The sequence below is a fragment of the Haliaeetus leucocephalus genome, unplaced genomic scaffold (genome assembly GCF_000737465.1).
Source record: "Haliaeetus leucocephalus isolate CR32 unplaced genomic scaffold, Haliaeetus_leucocephalus-4.0 Scaffold140, whole genome shotgun sequence".
Classification (NCBI taxonomy): domain Eukaryota; kingdom Metazoa; phylum Chordata; class Aves; order Accipitriformes; family Accipitridae; genus Haliaeetus; species Haliaeetus leucocephalus.
The window spans coordinates 9,450,996-9,473,814 of NW_010972576.1; the positions used below are offsets into that span (position 1 = coordinate 9,450,996).

General features: G+C 37.9%; 1 protein-coding gene across 2 annotated transcripts in view; it reads left to right on the forward strand.

The window, feature by feature from the left end:
* The window catches only part of GRID2 (glutamate receptor, ionotropic, delta 2), a 734,176-nt gene that overhangs the window by 493,394 nt on the left and 217,963 nt on the right, over window positions 1-22,819 (forward strand). For both annotated transcript variants that reach the window (XM_010586162.1, XM_010586163.1), the window contains 3 exons: window positions 7,012-7,065; window positions 13,927-14,100; window positions 19,202-19,363. In XM_010586162.1, coding sequence (XP_010584464.1) covers window positions 7,012-7,065; window positions 13,927-14,100; window positions 19,202-19,363 — 390 coding nt within the window. The remainder of the gene's footprint in view (window positions 1-7,011; window positions 7,066-13,926; window positions 14,101-19,201; window positions 19,364-22,819) is intronic.

The window sequence follows — 22,819 nt, forward strand, 5'->3', positions numbered from 1 at the left end:
ACTTAGTAGTCTTATTTTGCTTTGCATACCACCACTTGAGGAGCCATCTATACTACAGGAGACTACTCTAGGTGCCCAAACTAGTTAATTCATACCTTTTCAGTTAAAGGAAATGTTAAGAAATAGTGTCTAACTACTATTTGTTTGGTGATTGCTTTTTTAATTTGGTTTTGGTTTGTTTTGGGTTTTTTTTTTGCAGGGTGGGTGGCTTCTTGTCTCACATATGTGTACAGGAAGCCTGGTTTTTATCATATCTTAGTGATCAGCAAATTGCTATGACCCTGGGAGAGAAAATTGGGTTGAAGCATATATTCACCTATAAAACAGCAGTGGTGACTCCAAGAGGTTTGTCTATGAAAAGACATGGGCAACAAATCTAGTGGTATTGGACAAAAGCATTTTACCAGTCTTCCAGCTGGAAGAGTGCAGTTCAGATTACAAGACCCCATAAATGGGACATATTGTAGACAGAGGATGTTTGGAAAAGGTTAGCAGGGAATTTGTGTCCCAGCTCAACTCTTGGAAAAAACTAACTTTCTAAATCACTTTCTAAATTATTTCAATGCCAGCCATTTCCAAAACAAGGGATTATGCAATGCCATCTGTTGGCTTTTGTGAAAAATCAAATGGAAAATGTGGTTTGCTCGATGGTGGTCCAGCAGAAAGAGATTCACAGTCACTACCACAGCTCCTGGTGGAGCAGAAAATTAACAGGAAGGCCAGCTCTAGTTGGAGACACTTTTCTTCAACGTTTTGAGAAATGAGTCCTGGCATCTGGGTAGCTTGTTGTAGAGCAGTCCCAACTGTAGCAAAGGTAAAACTGGAGCCCAGGAGCTCTCCCCTATGTTTCAAACAGGAGATACTTGAGATGGCCAGTCTATATGGGTCTTTTCATACATGCAACGTTACTACTCATTAGGTGTTTGCAAGACTTGTCTGACTTGTTGCATATGTATGGAGGCGAATTCTGAAGATCCAGAACAGTTTTTCTGGGTTTCCTTTGTAAGGGTTCTGATCTGTATCTTGTAGTTTTGGCCCACACCTGTGGGCTCGTATCTATAAGGAAGAAGAGGTGTAGAGAACTTTTTATGTCATTTTTCCATGCCCTTTTTGTTGAAAGCTATTTGGCTTTCTTGCTTATTATTACACATGCGAAAAGCTTGCATGCTGGCACTACTACTGCTCTATTTGCTTTAGATTGTCTTGCATTTAGACCATTTGAAGGTTTGAGCATGAACAATAGCAATAGTTGTGATAAATTGTCAGGCTCTTCCAAAGAATCAGAAGTTCTGGAGTTACTGCCAATGACAGATGGTTTGTCCTTGCTCATCACTTGTCTTCCTGACAGCATTTTTCTGCTCTCTGCAGAATCTCCCTTGGTGTGTAGTTGAATTCTTTAGAAAAAGAAAATTATTTTCTGCTTCATCCATGTTCTTGCTCATCGGTTCATAGCATCCGTGTTTGACTAAGTGGAACACCTTCCTCATGAAGCAGAAGTTTGATTTATTTTAATAGGGTGTTAGGAGAACTGCTGAAGTTTGACATGAGCGCATTTCTAAAGTTACAAAGATGTTAAGAATGATCTTTTATATCTATTGCTGTGGATTTCTATGACTGTGTGAATGGCACTGCGTACTCGATGGGCTGTATCCTTTGCTGCAGGATTTATGCAACTAATGACACAGTGTTTTCAAATACTCCAGTGTGAACTCTCAGTCTGAGCAGTGGTTGAGTGAGTAGAGACTGAATTTCTTTCTCGGTTTTTCCACAATTTCATGAAGTCTGTTTCAGAACTGGCCTGATAACTTGCTGCTTTGATTCTTAGTACTGGAGAATTATGCGATACAGCATTAAAAATAACTGAATACTAACAGCCTATAGCTGAAAAAATTATGAATTCAGAAAAATCGTTCTCTGAAGTTGTTGGCTATATTGGCTGTCCTCTGCTTATTCTCTGACACCTATTTAGTTGGATGAGACAGGAATCTGCGAGTTGCTATGGACATTAGACTGCAAGGATGCAGCTCCCCAGTTCATACTGGAGTTCATCTGCTTATGTATGTTCCTGCACAGTGGAGGTACTCAGTGGCACCGCAGAAATGCCATCTCAACAGTACAAAATGCTTTTTTTAGTATTGTTTCAAATACTTACCCTTTCAGTAAATAAAAACAGTCTGAACTGCACAACAGTTGATACAGAATTAATAAGTTTCTGCTTCTTTTAGCTACTGCTAGTATGATTCATCACAGTTAAGAAAGCAAAATATATTTGGAAGGACAAAAGCAGCCATCTTGGGTTAGACCAAAGACTGTTTCAGTGTCTTTATCTCTAAAGGTGTCCATAAGTGAATGCCTGAGGGAGCAGTAAGAACAGGGTAGGCATATATGCTACTGTCTCCTAATAGTCTCCCAGCTAGCAGCTATATTTATCTTTAGAGAGCTTTCTGCATTGAATATAGCTCTGCGTGTTTAGTAACCCACAGCTGAATTCTTGTACAATTTCCCCTAGAGGAAGTGTGAAAAGAGAATTTGTCAAATATGTGCATGGTTTTCTTTGTTTTGGAAAGGGTCAACTCTCCTCCATTTAATATATGTGTAGGATTTGGTGTTTAGCACTCATTATGAATGCACACTCTAGTTTTTCTCAGTTTTAGCTTAAGAGGTGAGCTGCATAAACAATACGTTCACCTGCCTTCTGTCTTGTATGGAAATTTCCAATCTGTCCCTTGCCTTTCAGGAGTGCACAGCACTGCTTCCTGTCACAGAGCCAGCAGAACCAGTGGATGAATCTGAAACTTGAATTGTATTCAAATGCTCAGGGTCTTGAAGCCCCTACTTCCTACACGCCCTCATCAAATTGCTTTATTGCTTCTAATATACAGGACATCAGATTTCTTTTTCATTACTGCCCTTATGCTTTTGCAAGCATATTTTGTACATTCATTATTCCCTGGCACAGAACACAAGTTCATGCCAGCTCACTTGATATGCATGCAGATGTGAATTTCAACCAGAAAAAGATCATCACTCAGATAACAAATATGTGTTTTAACTTTCTGAACATATTAGTCATAGAAACCTTCTACACAACTGCATTATATACTTCTGTTGAAGCTGGATTATATGCGCTTTTAGGTTATGATCAAGTTTAAGCAGAACCAGCCATGCTCTTCTGTGTTTTTTTTTCTTTAGTCTTATTTGTTATCATCACTTCCAAGTGAAAATACAGTGGCTTTTTTAAGTAAACAAAACAGCAAACTCAGTAGATAGACAAGGGCATTGTGGAACGTTGTGTCATGACTGTGAAGCCTTGCTGTGTCAAAGTAATGATTGTTTTACTGACGGATAATTGGATCTAGGTTGTGTTACTGCTGGCTTTAGATATTTTTATTTATTTATTTATTGGGACTGTTTTAATATAAACTCAAACTTGTAAGCTTGTGCTTAATAACTGCTGATTGAGAGAATCTTCTGGCTGTGAGATTATGCGTATGATTACTGTTAGTGTTTGAAGAAAACTTTAGGGTTGAACAACCTTTTGCTTCAAGCATCAAACTGAAGGTTTATATAGTATTATAGTTATTTATTTTCTGTAAAACAGTGGATGTGCCTGTGCATTCTTTTACACTGAAAAACATAAGAAGCACAATAACTGGAAAATATCGGAAGGTTATTAATGATGATAGTATAGTGCCCTGCAATTCATACAGACATAGTCAGAATGTGCACTGCCCAACTTTAAAGTCAATTAAATGGACAATGTAGGCCATACTGGGAGAAGAGATATTCAGAGGTGAGGGACTGAGATGCAGCATCTTGATCCTGCTGAAATGGACAGCTCTTTTGTGAGTGATATCAGTGGGACTAGGATTTCATCAGGTAAGACTGAATGACCCAAGGACAAAAAGACAGCCTTGAAATTCCAGTCTAATGCTGAGTCCCAGTTTAGATGTAAATCTATATTTCATCAAATAAAATGGAATGTAAAAAAAAAAAAAAACTAGCAACTTTCTCAGGGCATCATCAGTCATCGAATCATAGAATGGTTTGGGTTGGAAGGGGCCTTAAACATCATCTAGTTCCAACCCCCCTGCCATGGGCAGGGACACCTTCCACTAGACCAGGTTGCTCAAAGCCCCATCCAACCTGGCCTGGAACACTTCCAGGGGCTATTTGTAGCCTATCTAAACTTAGAATATATTAGTTTGAGTGTCTCTGAGTACATTACAAGTTCATTTCAATTTGACATAAGCTTTTTGAAAATGGCTTTAATATTAAGTAGATTCATGAATGCATAAACTTTAATGGATAAAATATGATCTTTCTGCTGAAGAGTTTCAGCTGTAACTAAAAAATGGATGCATTTCATCTTATTATTTGCAAGTTGTGAATAAATTTGTTACAGGTAGCCTGAGCTGTTTGAAATAATAAGAGTGACTTGTGAGACCAGCAAGCCTCTTCCAGAGTCTGGCTTAAGAGGTCTGTGAGCTGTACATCATAAAAACAGTGACACTTAGAATCATATTCTGTTGAAAAGGCCTTGTCTAATTGAAATTTGAGAGCCTGAGCAAAGTAGATACACAGAACCAAGTATTTATAAAGAAACTAAATGAACTGAAACCAAAGGTTTAATGAAAGATAAAGTACATTAAAATCTGATCAGCTGAAGCTTCAGGCACAAAGAAGTGATCAACCCCACTTTTACTGTGTTATTAAAAACTGAACAGAAAATGCGAATTTTCATTTTGTGGATTCCTTCATTCTGAAGTTTCAGTTGACTGCCATTTTGAAGTGGAGAAAGAGCTTAGGAGCCCTTTGTGGAACATAATTATCATTGTTATTCCCCTAACACCACTGGGAGCCTTGACTCCAAGGGCGTCCCTCTGGCAGGCTGCCTCAGAGCCACAGGAACCTCAGGAGTCCTCATCTTGAGCAGAGTAGTTAGGGCAGGGCAAACGTTCCCGGTGGGACATCCTGGAGCCAGAAGTTTTGAGGGTCAAGGTTGCCAGGAATCTGACAAGAAACCATAAAATATGTGCTGCCTATTTTTATTCTGCTTGCTTTCAGGGGAAATGTATGTAGATTGGCTAACAGAATTGGTTTTGCTTCAGTAAGGTGTTGATTTTTTTTGTCTTATGGAAAATTTAAATGGCATTGCTTATGTTGTAAATGGCATAAACTTTCTATGCTTGGGAACTTTATATAAGGAGCAAATGCTACCTTGAGAACTTTGTTACTATTCTGTCCATTTTTAACTTTTCTCTGTTCCTGAATGTGTTTGTCTTCCAACTGGTTTGATATAAGAGATCTGATTAGAACAGCCATGCTCCAGTTCAAGCATCCTGGCTGGGCCTGTTGTGATGCCTCCTATCACTTAGTTACTCAGTTTCTAACCTGTTCTTTTATATGTGCTGTGTGGATGCCTACTGTGGAAAATGCAAGAAAATGTCAAAGCAACATGACAAAACATACTGTTGTCACCACAGAGAAAGAGTAGTGAGTCTAAATTCCATGTAAAGTAAGGACCCTGATTCCTACTGCTAATAATATTGAAATTTTCCAGAAGCACAATAACAGTTATGGCTTTCATCTCCCCTCATTTCTTACTGGTGCTGTGAGAGTTTCAGATAAGAAGGCGGTTCATATACTGCTGCTCTTGCTTTTTTTTTTTTCCCCCAGTCTCTCCAGATCAGAATTTCCAATCTTGCCTATCATTCTAGTAAATAAGCAGTGACCCCAGTTCTAATGGCCTTTGAATTAATAATGAAGGTTATCGGTATGGGGTCTTTTGCTGCTCTTAAGATTTGTGGCCAGTTAAATTGTTCTCCTTTGGACATGACACAGTATAAATTGCAGTCATCCTTGGCAACTGCTATTTGTGCTGGTCATCATTAAAAGCCAAATATGACTGCTGTGCAGTGGTCCAAGTAATAAGAGCACAGCACTAGTCATCTACTTGAACATTAAAACTTTGTAAGTTCCAAGCCTTATTTCAATTTTTCTTTGCTTTTTCTTGGGATTCAACACAGTTTTAAGTATTCAGTAGTTTTGAATTGTGAATCAAGATGAGCATGGTGATTATACAAGTAAAATGGGATTAATTTGGTTTTAAAACTATTTCAGTGTCAATGCTAATTCAGTTTCATTTAGAAAAAAAAAATGTAAAGCTGTCCAGTCTTTTCTATAGTTTGTTTCTGGCCTCCCTCCTGTCAATGATTTCTTTCTTAGGTAATGCAAGCAGACAAAATGTATTTTTTTCCCTCTGTTTCCACTGCAAAGGTGAATCAAACATGTCTTGCCACGGAAGTGTAGTGGATTCAAGGAGGGAAAGAATAGAGCTGAGTGAAAGATGAGTTAGGAAGTACATTTTCAGTCCAGCACAGAGGCAGCTCCTAGAATACTTTTCAGCAAAGGAAAGGAGAAGATGCATGGGAGGAGGATTAGAGGCCCTCTGTGTGTGGAGCCAGGGACAGGCCATCATTCATCATCCCTGTGACAGCCCTCTTTCTCAAGGGAAAACTTTCCTCCCCACTCTTTGCATTTCTGTGAACCCTAGCATCTGTGGGGTGGGTTTTTTTGGTTTGAGTTTGTTTCGTTTTCTTTAATTCACAGGCTTACAGGGTAGGTGTACACTGGAAAGACCTTAGAGGCAGGAGCTACAGAAATCTGACAAGAGTTACTTGATATTCATTTTCTGCCTTCCTTTCTGTTGCTCCCTCTCCACACACAATATTAAGGCAAAACCGATTTCATTTTCTCCTCAGTCAACTGAAACACATTCTTTTCTGTGATGCCGGCAAAGAAATGTATTTTCCAAGTTTAATTAGCAGTCAAACAATAACACAAATGCTTCTGCAGAATTTTGCTGAAGGTTCTCTATCCTCAGTTGAATAACAAAGGTCTTCAAGGGCATGTGCTTTGGGATTTGTCATTTGCAGAGAGCATCCATTTAATTTTTTTTCTGGCTTTCACAAGCAAGCTGACTGATAGCTGGTTTGTTCTCTATTTCAGGTCGTGGAGACTAATTTGGTTGCTTTTGACTGTCACTGGATCATTATAAATGAGGTAACTGTCAAGTGAACATTGTTGTGAACCATGAATCCTGTTTTCAGGCTTACTGACAATATTCATGCTGATCTTGACTTTCCCAACAGGAAGCAGAAGCTACGACAAAGTTCAGACATGCTGAGGGAGTGGATGTTGCTTAATAAAAATAGAATGACAAGTTCTTGGACTTTGCTGGTTTGTCTTGCCTATTTTAAACAGAAGTGCTTGAATGAATAAATGGAAAATAAAATGAAAAAGGCCTTTTCCTTCTGAGTGTCTTGAGATTTCACATTTGACTTGAGCTGACTGGTTTTGGAGGATCTTTTTAAGATCATTTTTCATATGTAATCTTTTTGTATTGGAGTGCTTGTGTTTTGTTTATATTTTAATGATTTTTATTAATAATAAAAAAAATAATAATAGAATCCCATATTTCCCTTTCCTTTAAGAATTTCCCTAGAATTCAGTCACGGTTGATACCCAAACCTATTGATATTAGTGGGAGGCTTTTTGGTGGACTTCTGGATCAGGTCATATATGAATGTTCATGAAGGGAAAAAAGAAAGTTAAACTGAGATCCTATTTTTAAACTGTGAAATAGGTTCTCCCATGAACACTTGTCAGCTAAAATACAACGAGTCAACATGTGAAGTAACTCTGCATATAAACATTGAACAATGCAGTCGGTCTTAGATTCGATGACATTCAGATTTTTCTTTTGTTTTGTGAAAAGCAATTTAGGTCCAGAACAGCCTAATTCCCTGGGAGATAACTCTCCCCTAACATGTAGATTGTGCGACTCCTGTATATTCTCAGGACAAAAGATTGCTTGGAGATATTGTGTGTAAATTCCAGGCTTGCTTTCTGGATTTGCTGTGCACTTCTGTTTTTATACTTAAATACTAGGTTTTCATAGTGCAGTGTGCTAATAGTGAGGTAACTTAATCCAAAGCATTTTTTTTCAAGGTTATAGCAAGGTATAACATTGTTGCATTGGGATTGTACTTTGGCCTATTTGTTTAGACCAGTGGAATTTTAGCCAGTTTTCCCTGGGGAAAATTATGCCTCAAAAAGTGCTGTGAAGACAACCCAGGTCCAGCAGAAATTATCGGTTTGGGCCTTGCATTGCCCCTGACCAGTAATCTGTGTTTTTTTCCAGCACTGAATGGGGCCTCAGTGGTTGAGAACCCAGCTTTACGCTACAGACAATCATGTGAAGAACATACGTGTTTTGTTGGTTACATGAATTTTTTGTGACATCTTAGACACCTGTGTTTGTGTGCCTGTATTGGCTAAATCAGACTGTCAACTACGTAACTGTAACGCTGTTTCTTTGGCCTCCTAATTTGAAATTCTAAGATGATCTATCATAGTGAAAATGTGTTGTTTTGCAAAATCCACATATGATTCAAATAATTCCTTGCACTGAGATACCAAAATAAGCTGGAGTTCTCTTTCCTATTCCATCGTTGTGCCAAGGGGATATAACACATTGAGTATAGTGATCACAGTTTTGTGATCAGGAATCTGCTTAGGCTTTGTGAGGTAACATCTGCTATTTTAATTGCTCGCTTTAAATGGTATAATGCCCAGAAAGAGTTCCTTAATTTTTATTGTCCCATTAGTTGCTATTTTATGTAATACAGCAAATTTGCTTGAAGACTGTGTATCATAATGGAAATGCATGTGTGGGAGGAGGGAGGTTGTTCTGATAAAATGAAAGGACTCATAATTTGCTAAAGCATGATACATTGTATTAGTCCTTTGCAAATAATACAAATCTCTTCTGATCAGTGCAGTCAGCTGAGGAAACACACTCTCCAAATAAATGTTCCTGCTTCTTCAGGGCCTTAAAGCAGATGGTGCAATTCTTTATTTAAAATTTGCAGGAGTCATAGATTTGAATGTAGTCATGATCAAATATGTCTTAACAAAATGTGAGAATGGATTTCTCACACTGTCCCTCTGTCTGTCTCTGCTTGTTTCTTTTCCTCTACACAATAGTAAATATAACCTCAAAAAGCCCAGGATATTAAAATTATATTTCTTCTATGACTCTTAAATCACAAGTGTACAGTAAGCTTAGATTTGATTTAGTGTAACTGAAAGGGGCATTTGTATGATTTTCATCACTTTTCTTTCTTTTGCTCCTTTTAAATGAAACAAATGTCCTTTTTTATTTTAAATCCATGTCTCTGAAGCATTTTCCTTTGTTAAAATATTTCAGAGTCATCTTACTATGCCCAAGGCTGCCACCAGTTCTCTATTACTATTGTTTACTCAAGGACAGCTCAAAACACTTTCTGCTGCCTACAGATGCCATACAGGAGGTGAAAATATTAATGCTACTGTAGAAAGGATTGATTGGATTTTATCTGCAATAATGTGCACAATTATGACCAGCTCTATTAAAATTAGAATGGAATGGGTGCACAGAAAAGCTGATTTGTGTGAGGAGAGACTGAAAACGTTGGCTTGATTAGCCTATGAAAACAAAGACTGAAAGAGGATATGCTCTCTGTTTATAAACACATACAGAGCGTGAATAAATGCATCATTGTCAAGGGCTAGAGGACAAGGCTGGCACAAGAACAAATGAGTTCAAATTGCCCATAAATAAATAGAGGGCAAAAGTTAGTAGAAGGTTTCTAATTACCAGAGAAATCAGAGTCTGGAAAAACTCCTTCTTTGAGGAAAGAATGAAAAAACCACCAAACTCTCTTAAAGACCATTTGATGGAAAAAGATCAAACAGGTTTGCCCATCGTAGCACAAGAGTGGACTGGGGGAACCACAAGATTGTATTCAAAGGCTACTTTCAGATGAACACATGTTTTTCCTAGGAGAGGGCTGGTCCTTGGCTGATGCAGTCAGCTTGTTCCATTGTGTTTCAGCCCAATACACTCCACCATGAAGAAAAGCATAGAGCATGACTGTTTTAAGCTCAAGCAGCTAGATCAGGTCCTAAAATCACAGCTCAGTTCCAGGAGTTCACACAATTCTACATTTTAATATGGATAATTGATTAATAGTAGCATTAGAGGTTCATTTTGAACCCTTACATTTCCAATGGTGACAGCAGGTCAGGTGTGAAATGCCACCCTCTTTGGTACAGGTTGGCAACTAAGCTGCCAGCTCTTTTTTTCAGACAGGTGAGACCCAATGGACAGACTGACTTAGCCCTGCTTTCTCCATGCTCTTGGATTTTTTTCTCTGTGAAAGCTAAAAACTGATTTCTCCTTGTCCTATTAATTTTCTCTTTTTCATCATCCTCCCCTGAACCTAAGAAACCTAAGGAAGATAAAAATGGAGCAAATGATTATGCAGTTCAAGATTTCCCTTTACTTGTCTTGGAGCTTCATCTAGTTATGCCTTCCCCTCCACTACTCCTCTTTGGAAAGCGCTGAGAAATTCAGGAAGGGCATAGCCCAATTATGCTATGGCATGGGCAGTGGCAGCCCTGAGGCTTCAAGGGGGTATAAGAGTGGCCACCCTTTCCCACTCTTCCCCCTGCTCACTGCTGCTGGCTTTTGGAGGAGGAAAAAACACTCTCCCCTCTGAGTATCATGTGGGATGTGATGAAGACATGGCATGCCCTGGAAAATAGGGCATGTCCAGTATATGATAAATACAGGAATCATCGTCTTGGCCTAAAGTTAAGATGTTTCATAAGAAAAAGTATTGCTGCCTTTGTTTGGTGCTTATTACAGGAGTATGTGAATAAATTATTTCCCTCCATGTCTGTCACTACTGGGGCAGTTGCTCTGTGGTGAATAGTAAGTCTCTGCCTAGGTTGCTTATCTTAAAATAATGAGACGAAGCTGAATGGTAATGTATATTAGTGTCCAGTATATAGTCTTGCTTCCCACTGGAGTCTCTGCGTGATATGTCAAGGTGATCCTCTTCAGTTCCCTTTTCCTAATTAATCTGTAAAGAGCTATCAATTTAAAATAGCATTTCTTTCCTTATTTATTTGCCTACTCAGATGAAATGTACATCTAATTTTGTCCTTGTTCAATTTGAAATAGGACAGCCTCCCATTTATTCCAAGTTCAGACCAACAAAAGATAGGTTTGGAACTATATATTGAACTTCTCATTTAAAAACAAACAAACAAACAAAAAAACCACCCCCAAACCTAACACATAACCTAGCCTAAATTTATACAGGTGCCAACTCAGTTCAACTTGGCCAACTTTGTTATTTTTTTTGGACATTTGGTGCTTGTGTAACAGATCATCTGCCATCCTTATATCATTATACTGTATCCTCCTTTGAAGTGCAAATGAAAATTGTTTCCTTTCATACAATAGTTGCTTTATATAGTTTTCTTAAGTCAGATCCAAAATTCAAGAATGAGAGACTATATTGGAGAGTCATTATATAAAGGGCTCGTCACTCAGTCAATGCCAAGTATTAAAAAAATGACAAAGAAATATGTAGCAAATGACTGAAGTGGAATTTGGGTTTGCATGGCATTGCTTTGTTGTTAACCTAAAATCTGAATTTATGATATAAATCAGTGGAATTCACAGCATTTAAAATAATAGTTGTCATTAATCTAATGATGTATATACCTCCTTGGCAGCTATACAAAAATCTCTTTGGTGTTTGGATTCTGTTACTAGTTCCCAGGTGATGTATAAAAATATGAGGTAGTAACCTAAAGGTTAAAATGAAAGCACTCTAATTAAAATGCACCAAAAAATGCTGAATACAGAAAAAATAAATACATTTTTGAGGCAGAAAAGATAAATGTTTGAGCAGGTGAAAGTCAAAATGTTTTTTAAAGTATTATTTAGCAATATAAAGTGCCCGTGCAGGTATCAGTTTTTACATTATTAGAATGAGTCTAATATTCTTGCTTTTACAGTTTGGGCACAGTGTATAATGAAACCAGGCAAACTTTTTTTAAATCCTCTGAGAAAGGATATAGTTTAAAATCAAAATAAGTTTCTTGAGCTCTCCTTTCTGATTATACTGAAAGTATTATAAAAAAGATTACATGCATTTTGCTAAAACAGCAGTTTTGATTATTTTTTTTTACCTTGCAGCTAGTGAAATGATACAGACTAAATGAAAAGACGGCATCTTAAGCTGAGAGAAACCATTATCTGTGGTACATTAAGAATTAATCGACCAGAAATGCAAGATATTACACTGGACACAGCTGATGCCATGTGTTATTTTTGTTAGCAGAAAAATCTATATTTCATAAAGAACATTAATAACAGATGACTTGAGAAACGATGACAATCTGTGAAGATGAATAAAATACTGTTATTGTAGTCAAGAGAGTAGAAGTCAAAATTTACATCTCATGTATTTTTCTTCCAAAATTTAGAGGAAATAACAAATACCAGTATGTCCACAGAAATTGTTCCAAAATAATTAAAGAATGTTCACTGAAGCTCAAAAAAAGCCAAAATTACCAGGATAGTTGTCTTAACATTTTAAGAGCTGCTTTTTCAAAAAGTTTGGCTTCCTTTTCACAAGACAGATTCTGTAATTTGAGGTCAAGTCTATCTCCTGGTGCCTCCTAAGTTCTTGATTATGAGTATAGATCAGGAAACTAGACACAAAAAAAGATGCTGGTGTTTAGTCACAGGTATAACAGTGCAGATGTGCTGTATCCTTTAAAAAATGAAAAGCTATAAATACACAAATGAGAATCAGAAATATTCAATAAACTGTGGCTGTTTGCAAGGGTATGTTAAATGCAGACTACTAATAGGAGCTCCTCAAGCACCTCCCTTACTGGGGGGGTGTATCCACAAATTTAAACATCTAGAAAGTTTGGGGCATCAGCCTCTGTAATTAATACAGATTATGGAGAAACAGTTTAGCATGATGAAAATTAGATTCTAGTTAAAAAGATTGAGCAATTTTGTAGATTATTTCTCCTGCTTTACGGAAAAATACAGACACAGAATCACCTTGAAAGCTACCAGCTGACCCTATCTGAGTTGTCAGAAAAAAACTGTGTTTAACTAAAGTTCAAGTTCTTATGTAAAGGTTGGAGTCAGTTGCTGTTGCTTGTGAGCCCACACTCCTCTTGCTCTGTGTTCCCGAGGGCCTCATCATTCAATGGTGTAAAACACTGTGTTCCTAAACTGCAGGAATTCATACTATGTAAAGAACTGTTTTTCTGGTTTCCCTAACCTGCCTTAAAGTTAGTATTTTAAGCTTAGTATTTCACATATCGATGTATTTATTTAGTTATTTTTTTTCTTTAAAGTGTGTGTCTGTAGAGCTGAGCATTCAGCTGTAAGCCTTAATAGGTACCCTATGGAGTAAAAAGTTGGTTTTAAATTAGGTCTTGCTATAAACAAACACATACACACCTAGAATGCTCTAATGCATTTTCTTTGCCCTTTTGGTAAATGATGTTGGCTAACTTGCACATTGTTTATAGGTTCTTGATATTCGATTTGCAGGAAATGAACACTTAAGGCCTGAATAATTGTACCTTCACAGCTCCTAAGTAATGCTACACTTAGAAATACCTCATCATATGACTTCCTACTGATTTACACATTATCTGCTAAGGACGCTCTGAAACACTTTTAAATAAAAGATCAAAGGTAAAAGGAGAGGGAGAGAAAATCCAAAATGAAACAAGTCCATTTACATCTACAAAGATTCGGTGAGGTTTGGGCACAGTACATTTTAAACTTTTGCAATTATTGTAAGGGTGGTATGTCAGTTGTTACAATGAACATGCTTATGTTCTTTTTGAGGCTGTGGCAGAGCTCAACAATAGCCATGTAGCCATCACACACCTCTTGGTCCTTTCAGTTTAGTTTTTGTTTATAATCAGGTGGTAACATTTCTGTATTTTAACTTTCATGCATGTTCTCTCCCTTGCCTTGTCTTCCAGGAAATAAATGACGTGGATGTGCAGGAGCTGGTGAGAAGGTCAATTGGAAGGTTAACGATTATTCGACAGACGTTTCCAGTCCCCCAAAACATAAGTCAGCGCTGTTTCCGTGGCAACCACAGAATATCTTCATCACTGTGTGATCCGAAGGACCCTTTTTCCCAAAGCATGGAGGTAGTTCATATAGCAGTCTATTCGCACCTGGGAACTCTCTTTCTAGATAAGTTCAAGGTTTTTCCCCAGGGGTTTAGTGTAATTTAATGTTTATTTTTCATGTCTTCTCTGACATGCAGTTTAACGGCTCATGGCATAAAAAGAAAATACTTGGGCAGGGGGGAGAGTGTGACTGATGGACAAGAACAACTCATCTACTCTACAGCAATTGAGAAGGAAGTGCAAAAAAGCCACCTGATCTCCAGGCAGTGGGGTAGTTGTTTGTTGCCCTCCTAAATTTTAATTTTTTCATCTCACCGAGAATTTCCTCCCCATAGCCAGTGTCTCCTGGGTTGCCGTGCTTCTCTAAACCTCAAATGTGTTGTCAATAGGACAGCCTTCCTGGGGAGCACCCACATCATCTGTTTCAACTGTCACAGTGTATGCACGTAAATCTATGCCTATGTTCCAAAGAGGCCTTATTTTCAGGGTTGTTAATTATAAATCACAATTAAACTGTAAGAGCCTTTCTACCACATGAAATCAGCAACAGGATCATGGTCACTGTCCTGACTTCACACAGTATTTCCAAGAGCAAGTCCTCTATTTCTCTTGTATATCTGGTTAGGCTCATCATGACAAAGCAATGGTAAATCAGGAGTGTGAAATTGGCTTAAGATGTCAATTTTACTTTTGGGGTTTTTTGCGTGGTCATTTATGAAGTTGTGGAAAGATGACTGCATTGGCAGCGGTGCAGGAGGAGCATATCTGAACAGCAAAGAGCAGTTGTCTTGCAATGCTGAAAGGAAGGAGGGAAAGAAAACAATGGGAGAGAAATAGGGAGGTGTTGAAGAGTGTCCTTTCTTAAAATGAAGATATGTAAGGGGAAAAGGAGGAGAAGTGTGGCTGGTCTTGCCCTGTTTCAGGTTAGCTGTAAGAGCCTCTGCCTCACTAATTGTTCACGAAGCAGCCAGTAAGCAACTATTGATGAAATGAAAATCTTTGGCCGTAGCACACTGCACAGCAATCCTGTTAAGAGTTCTTAAAATAAACAGGGCTGTGTAAGGTCAATGGATACATAGGATATTTCTAGAGGCTATTTAGGATCTGTGAAAATTCTTTAGGTTGCACCATTCTGTTATGGCAGCATGGTCCTAGTGGGAACTTCGGTAGTCTATGGATAATGTGTAAAAACTGAGGGTGTGATTAACGTGCAGCTGCTAGAGATTGCAAAGAGCAGTTTTCATGAACAAAGTTACCAACTACAGCAAGGCAGAAATTAAGAATCATGTATCGATGGGAGGCTTCACGTTTTGATTTTTCTCTTCAACTTCACTTTCATTTCATTTTTCACTTCAACAGTGAACTGGCTCAAGGAAAGAAAAGTTCTAGAAATCAAAGTCTATTCTCTACAAATTGGCAAATTCCATTTAATGTGTTAGATTGGACCTGATACCTTAACCTGTGCTTCTTGATCAACCTATAGCTTGGAGAGCCATAATATTCCTATTGAAAACTTTCATAATGTTTTGGTTCAAAGGAATGGCGGAAGCTTGACTGGTTTAACTGTTCTGCACAGTTGAGTTGCTTTTTTCATTCTTCCCCTGAGATCGCTGCACTTCATTAGTAGCTGAGTGAGACAACACTAAAAAGTGAAAGGAAGAAAAACTCTGACACAGTTTCCCCTGTGTCTTTGTATGATGCACAGACCTTTGAGTAGCTGTGGGGTTTGTTCGCTGCTTCTTTGTTTGTTCTCCCCAACAATATTATAAATCAACTTCTATTCCAGTGGGGAGTTGGAACTGTTTATAAATTGAAATTTCTAATGCTTTTTTTATGCCATTGAAGTGTGACTAATCAGAAATATTCTCTGGAAATTATAAGGGTGGATTTCTTGATTTATTTTTTCTGAATTACTCCCCCTAAAGTCTGCGTGAATAATTAATTTTTTTCAGTATGTTTATTAAAACACTGAAAAATATTTTTGTGAAGATCTCTCGTGTCTCTGGGATTGTCTTAGTTGAAACAACAACTTCTATAAATTTGTATCATTTTGGAGGCAGGAAGTTAAAAACTGGATTCACAGAAGTATTTAGTACAATTTAGTGCAATAGTCTAAGTACACATAAAATAAACACTGTTAATCCAGATTAATCACTCATGCTTAATCTGCTTTCTTCTACACTCTGGAACAAAAAATTCATATCTGAATTTTGAATTGCATCAACAGGAGATTATGCAGTTAGTTACTGCTTGGTAATGCAAGTGTCCAGCCATTAGTCTAAGAGGCTTGGAATAAATAAAGGATCAGTAATGGATACCAGGTAATGCGTTAAATGTCCCAGTAAATTTACATGGGAAATGAATAGAAGTGTAAAGTGACTTTAAATTACAGCCCCACTCTGTGCACTGGGACAGTTACTAATGAAGCATACTTCTGGTGGTGACAGGGAAGGGTGATTTTGAGAAACAGAAATTAATCGTAGTGTCTTTATCATTGCATTATCAGTGATTGACTGCTGTAGATGTTAGCTGAACTATTAGTGAAGGAATAATAATTGCTGAACTCTGTACTCCTGAGCCCTGTTAATACTTGATGAAGGCCCAGCTATATTACTTTTAGATTAGTGAGTGCATTCTTCCTCATGAACCTGTGACAATAGTCTTCTATTCCCATGATATTAGGTTATGGAAGCTACCTTGAAAGCAATGTCATGTTGTTGGGAAATGATGACTCGGCATCTGTAGCCCTTCGTGTACCAATTTAGTCTCATTAGTGACCTTATTGTCTGTGCTCTCTAGAGGGTTTTTTTTGGGTTTTTTCCCTTTGGCGAAGGCTTATAGATAAACTTGCCTCACAGCATAGTAATAATTCCTTCTCTCCCCCTCTAACAAATGTCCCTGTGGTGCTGACTTCTTTGAGGAAATACAGTTTTAGCTGAAATGCTTTGAATTCTTTGTAGGTTTACAATACACAGACAAATCATCCAAGTTATTTTAAAAATGCTTGATTAATCTGAACCCGGATCTGCAATCCATGCTTTTAATCCTGTCATACACAGTGATGCCTGGCCTGTGCATCTGCAGAAAGTAAATTAGTTCCTGGGTGAATACTGAAATGGAAATATTCATAGCCACTGGAGTTCCAGGAGAAGGTCAAGTAAGAATAAAGAAGTGTCTTCCAGAAAGAGGGAGTGAAGCATCATCGTCATTTAACGAAAAAGGGAAATAAGGATCAGAAGTTCTGTTCATTTGTGGTACTAACAATGTAGAGTTGTAAAGGCAGTAGAGGATCCTGGGAGATTATCAGAGGGAAAGCAGCAGACCGTTAGATCTCCTTCAATAATATGTGGAAGGCAAAATGCCCCATGAAATTCTGTCAAGGTAAGGAGAAAGATGACCTCTTTCCTGGATGCTAGGCAGGGAAGGAGTCTGTCACAAAACTTTCCTGTGAGAACTGTACAGAGCAGATTGTGGGTGACAGAGGCAAAGCCAGCATAAAGATGGAATTTACATAAGAAAATAAAAACGTAAAAAATAGATTATATGGAAAGGAGTAATTAGGCAGGAAGAGAGGCTAATTTTTTTCCTTTTTTCCTTTTTTTCTTTTTTTCTTTTTTTCTTTTTTTTTTTTTAAGGCAATGTGTGGATTTGCCAATCAGTGTCTCAGATCTTCAGCATTATTGTGCTTCCTTGGTGTATATCCCCTCCCAATAGCTGCAGGACTTTCCCTGTCTTTGGATATTTTTAAGAGGCAGAATAGGGGCATTCTCCACAAAGTTGACATACTTTCCTATTGTAAGCTTCCTTCTTCTTTTAAGGTTTTGATCAGACCATCTGTACGGAGGAACCCTTACACAGAGCAGTTAACGTATTCCACAAATCTGGGAAATGTCTTCTGGCTTTTCTGTAACTGATGGAGAGAAAAAACACCAGCAACCTTGCCTTAGTTAGCAAATTGCTGCTAGCTAATTTGTTTTCAGGCACTAGGAATGCTGAAGACCCCCCTTCATAGCGCAGCTGAGGAAACTGAGTTTCCCCCAGTAACTTCAGGCCCCATGGCTTCAAATGACCAATAGGTTATCTAAAAATAATATTCCTAAAGGTCCTTCTCATTTCTGAACATCGTGTCTTTTCCCGAGAACCTCTGTTCAGGAGACCTGAGGTTTCTCTTTATGATACTGTTAGTAACTTAAATGTCCCTGCCATTTGAGGACAGAAATGACTGAAATAAAGCTATATTGTAAACTACCTGTTTCAGAAGTGTTCATGAATTCTGAGCTTCTGTTCTTTTACATTGAATTGTATCTTTCACATCTGACTTTGTACTGTGTGCATTTAAAAGTACATATATAGAAATAGTATATGGTTAAGTGGAACTGGCACACAAGTAATTTCTTTTCTTGAGTTCAACTGTTCTCTCTTTGATGCCAGACTGGAACTTCCTCACACCGTATGCGGGTAACTATGCTCACAGTGAAACATGTACACGTTTACTCAGTAAGAGTGTTGTCCTGCAAGGAATTAACAGCCATTGCCAAATACTCTGATGGGAAACACTATAAGTTGCAGAATCAACATGCGACTGCACACTAAGAAAGATTTCATCGGGTCATATTCCATTCCAGAAATTGCCTTAGTCGAAATTAACTGCAAAAATCAGGAACAAAAACCATAATGAAATTATTTAGTTTAAATTTTCAGAGTTTCTGTTTTTCAAAAGAACAAAACAATCTTGAAGAGAATTTGATGGTGTCCAAGTATCTGGTGACTGAAAAATTGAAAGTTACAGGCAACTGGTTAAAAATAAAAGAAAGTCTGTTTATGTTCATAAGTAGGGCTTTAAATCCTGCAAGTGGAGCTGTGCCAATGATTGGGCTGCCTGTACTTCATGTGTGTGTAGTTTGTTGCTGCAAATCACTTGTACCGTGACAGCCCCTAGCTGCAGTTTTTATGAGAGCCAAAGATAGGACTTTTTGACTCTTACAGTTTCTTCTTCATACCAAATAAGTCATTTAATTACCAGAGGATTATGGGTACAGCAAAACAAATGATAAATTCTGGCTGTTGGCAGAAGACCACAAATAATAATGCTAATACTCCCCCTTTAATGTCTTTGCAGATTTCAAACCTGTATATATACGACACTGTCCTCCTCTTGGCAAATGCCTTCCATAAGAAGCTGGAGGACAGGAAATGGCACAGCATGGCCAGCCTCACCTGCATCAGGAAGAACTCTAAACCCTGGCAAGGAGGACGATCGATGTTGGAAACCATCAAGAAGGTACCTTTTCCCTGTATTTCCTCGTCTTTGATTTCTAAAATACTTGCATTAGGGAGTGTTTCCTTCTGAGATGCATACTGTTCTTGCCAGTACCAGCAGTGTCTTTTTAAAGCAGTAGTTTTGATATATTTACAGTTTCTGAAAGAAAATAGTCTTTAATTGGTTTTGGTTTTTTTCTATGTCATAATGAGCATATTTGAAATTAAGTCAATGAGTTTGTTTACCAAAACTACCAAACTAGTAGAATTTTCAAGTATGAATAATATCCTATCTAAAAAGTATCACAGGTGAGGAGGTAAGGCAGCTAAATTTAGTATTTTATTTGTAAAAGGAAAAAATAAGGTTGCAAAATTACGCTTGGGTAATGTTCTGTGGAATTTGCTGTTGCACTGCTATTGATATTAATATAGTGAAATAATAGACATGAGAGTGAGGAAAACCCTAACTCATCTAGTCTATATTCTGCCATTGCAGAACTGTTGCCTATAACAGTCTCTACAGTGCTTTATCCATTGTTAAGATTTCACTGCTTCCCTGCGATTATTATTTCATACCTTAATCATGCTCATGCCCAAGATGCTTTTCCTGTTTTTCAAAAATATTTTTTCTTATTTATTCCCTTTCTTCATGATGTTTGCAGCCTCCATGTGCTTAGAGACAATTATCACAGCCTTCCGGGTTGGTATTTAGTCAAAATATGCTTAGGTTGGTAGTTTACCCTTCCCTGTAAATTATTCGGTTCAGTCTCCTTATGTTATTGATGTCTTTCATAAAACTGCCTTCTCATTTGTCTGCATGTACTTCCTGATAATGTATACTTACATTTAAAGTGCTGGCAGTGCCTACATTATAAATACAAAAATCAAACCCCAGGACAGAAAAAAAAAAAAAAGGTGCTTTATTTATGGCTTTCATTAAAAGGACATAAAAAATAATTTAAAATATAATGTTGTTTCAAGAAGTTGCATTCTGCATTAGGTCTTTAACTACACCAGAAATTACAATGATGCAGGCAAAATGTAAGACTCCTTTGAACACTGCTTATTTTTTCCTCAGTCCCCAGTCAATCTGCATTAGCTCCAAAATAACAGTTCAAGACTTTCTTTGGTGGCTTTCCCCAGTTTCCATTCTAATAGTTTGAAGTCATGAGACTGCAAGGATAATCCAGGACACATTTCTTATTTCAGGGGCAGGATATGGCTTTAAGGGACTCTATTGCTCTTAACCTATCAGAGCAATTTCAAATTCACATTTGGCAGTCCCATGTATTTTAAGCTATGTTTCAGGCAAGGCTAGTTCTGGAACTTTTCTTCTCAGCTTGCATTTTATAAATACTATTGCACGCTTTTTCATTAATAAACTAAAAGCTATTTCTACTTACTCAAATCTGCATAGGATGCCTGAGCTGGAAAACTCAAAATAACCACTTCTACTTTAGTATTAGAACTTACCATCTGAGCTGGAGTTTCAGGCAAAGTCTGGTAGCCCTACTAGCATCTCTAAATCTAGAAGTACTCCACCATGGAAAGGGCTGATGACTGTTTTGCATTACTATTATTTGCTTGCTTGTGTTGTCTGTGGATGTGAGAATGATCTTGTTCTCCTATATAAACATCCTTTATGCTGTTTCTCACCAGCATCTCGTCTTCCTTGCATCTCAAAGAGAGTTTATTCCATTCTTTGCCACAGTGTCCCAGCTATCCAGTTTATCTTCTTCCAATTCTGACCTCATAAAACGATGTCATTAATGAAACAAACTCCTTCTGTGACCTTTCACAGAAGAGCTGCACTGTGTTGAAGATCAATTTATGCAGCTCTTAACCCTGAAACATGAAAAGAAATGGCCAGGAGAAATATGAAAACATTCAAGAAGGCAGGAGCAAGTAGAAATTCCAGGGTTGTGGTTACCTTGCTAAAAAAAAAGAATCAAATGCTGAGGAAATTCCTGATATCTACAGCTAACTAGGCTAGCATCCTATTGCTTTGGGGTTTCTCTGCTATTTGAATGAGATGACTTTGATAAGAAGCCATTTGATTGGTGTAAATTGAATAATCCAAATACTCCATTGTCCTGGTTTCAGCTGGGATATAGTTAACTGTCTTCCTAGTAGCTGGTACAGTGCTATGTTTTGAGTTCAGTATGTGAAGAATGTTGATAACACTGATGTTTTCAGTTGTTGCTCAGTAGTGTTTAGACTATAGTCAAGGATTTTGCAGCTTCTCATGCCCAGCCAGGGCACCTGACCCAAACTGGCCAACAGTGTATTCCATACCATGTGATGTCCCATCTAGTTTAGGAACTGGGAAGGGGGGGGGCAGGGAATCGCTGCTCGGGGACTGGCTGGGTGTCGGTCGGCGGGGGGTGAGCAATTGCCCTGCGCATCATTTGTACATTTCAATCCTTTTATTACTACTGTTGTCATTTTATTAGTGTTATCATTATCATTATTAGTTTCTTCTTTTCTGTTCTATTAAATCGTTCTTATCTCAACCCAGGAGTTTTACTTCTTTTCCTGATTTTTCTCCCCCATCCCGCTGGATGGGGGGGGAGTGAGTGAGCGGCTGCGTGGTGCTTAGTTGCTGGCTGGGGTTAAACCACGACATCCATATACTGCATTGTGCTGACAGATTAATTTCTAGAAGTAACATGCTAAAATTGAAAGTCAAAATTTAATCAAAAATGAAATACAGAAATTTCCTAGGTGTGTGTATGTCTGTACCATTTCAATCCCTAGGCAGAGGAAGGCTAAAGATTGCAGCTGAGAGCTGGAATTGCACAAGACAGAGGAATTCTTCTTTAGTTTTGTGGTCTACTTTCCCTTTTGTTTAACTAAAGCACTCATGTAGAAGAACCTCAGGATCACAGCTGTGTGCTTTTGAAATTAAAAAGTTGGCATTAATGAATGTCTGATGAGGTATCAGAAAAACAATAAAATTAAAAAGTAATGAAAGGAAAAATAAAAAACATTTTATCTCTTCCTGAGAATGCTTCCATTTTCCATCTTGTTTTTTTTCTTTAAACATCTTTTCTCTCCTGTCCTCTTGGAACATCCTCTAAAATCAAGTGAAATAAAAAGGTTTTCTCAAAAACGTACTAGTTTTCCTGAATTTTGAAAGAAAACAGGAAAAAGTTACCATGTGGTATTTAAGTAGTTTCTGAATAAAAGGTTCTGCATTTTCATTTTGAAATCACCACTGTTTCAAAGATGTAGTGTGTAATGGAGTATCGTAAGAAGATACAGTTCAGGGTGAAGATGTATTCTGAGATTTATTAAATGCTCCTGGAAAAAGAACTTCCATCTTCTGCACAACTTTAACTCCACCTTCATAACGACCTGTATCGCAGAGCTGGAATCACCGTCTTGTCCCAGATTGTCCCTCACCTCAATGTAGTTTCAGTGGGTATCACTTGTAGCCAAGTATGGTTTGGGGGGGGGGGGGGGGGGGAGGGAAAAT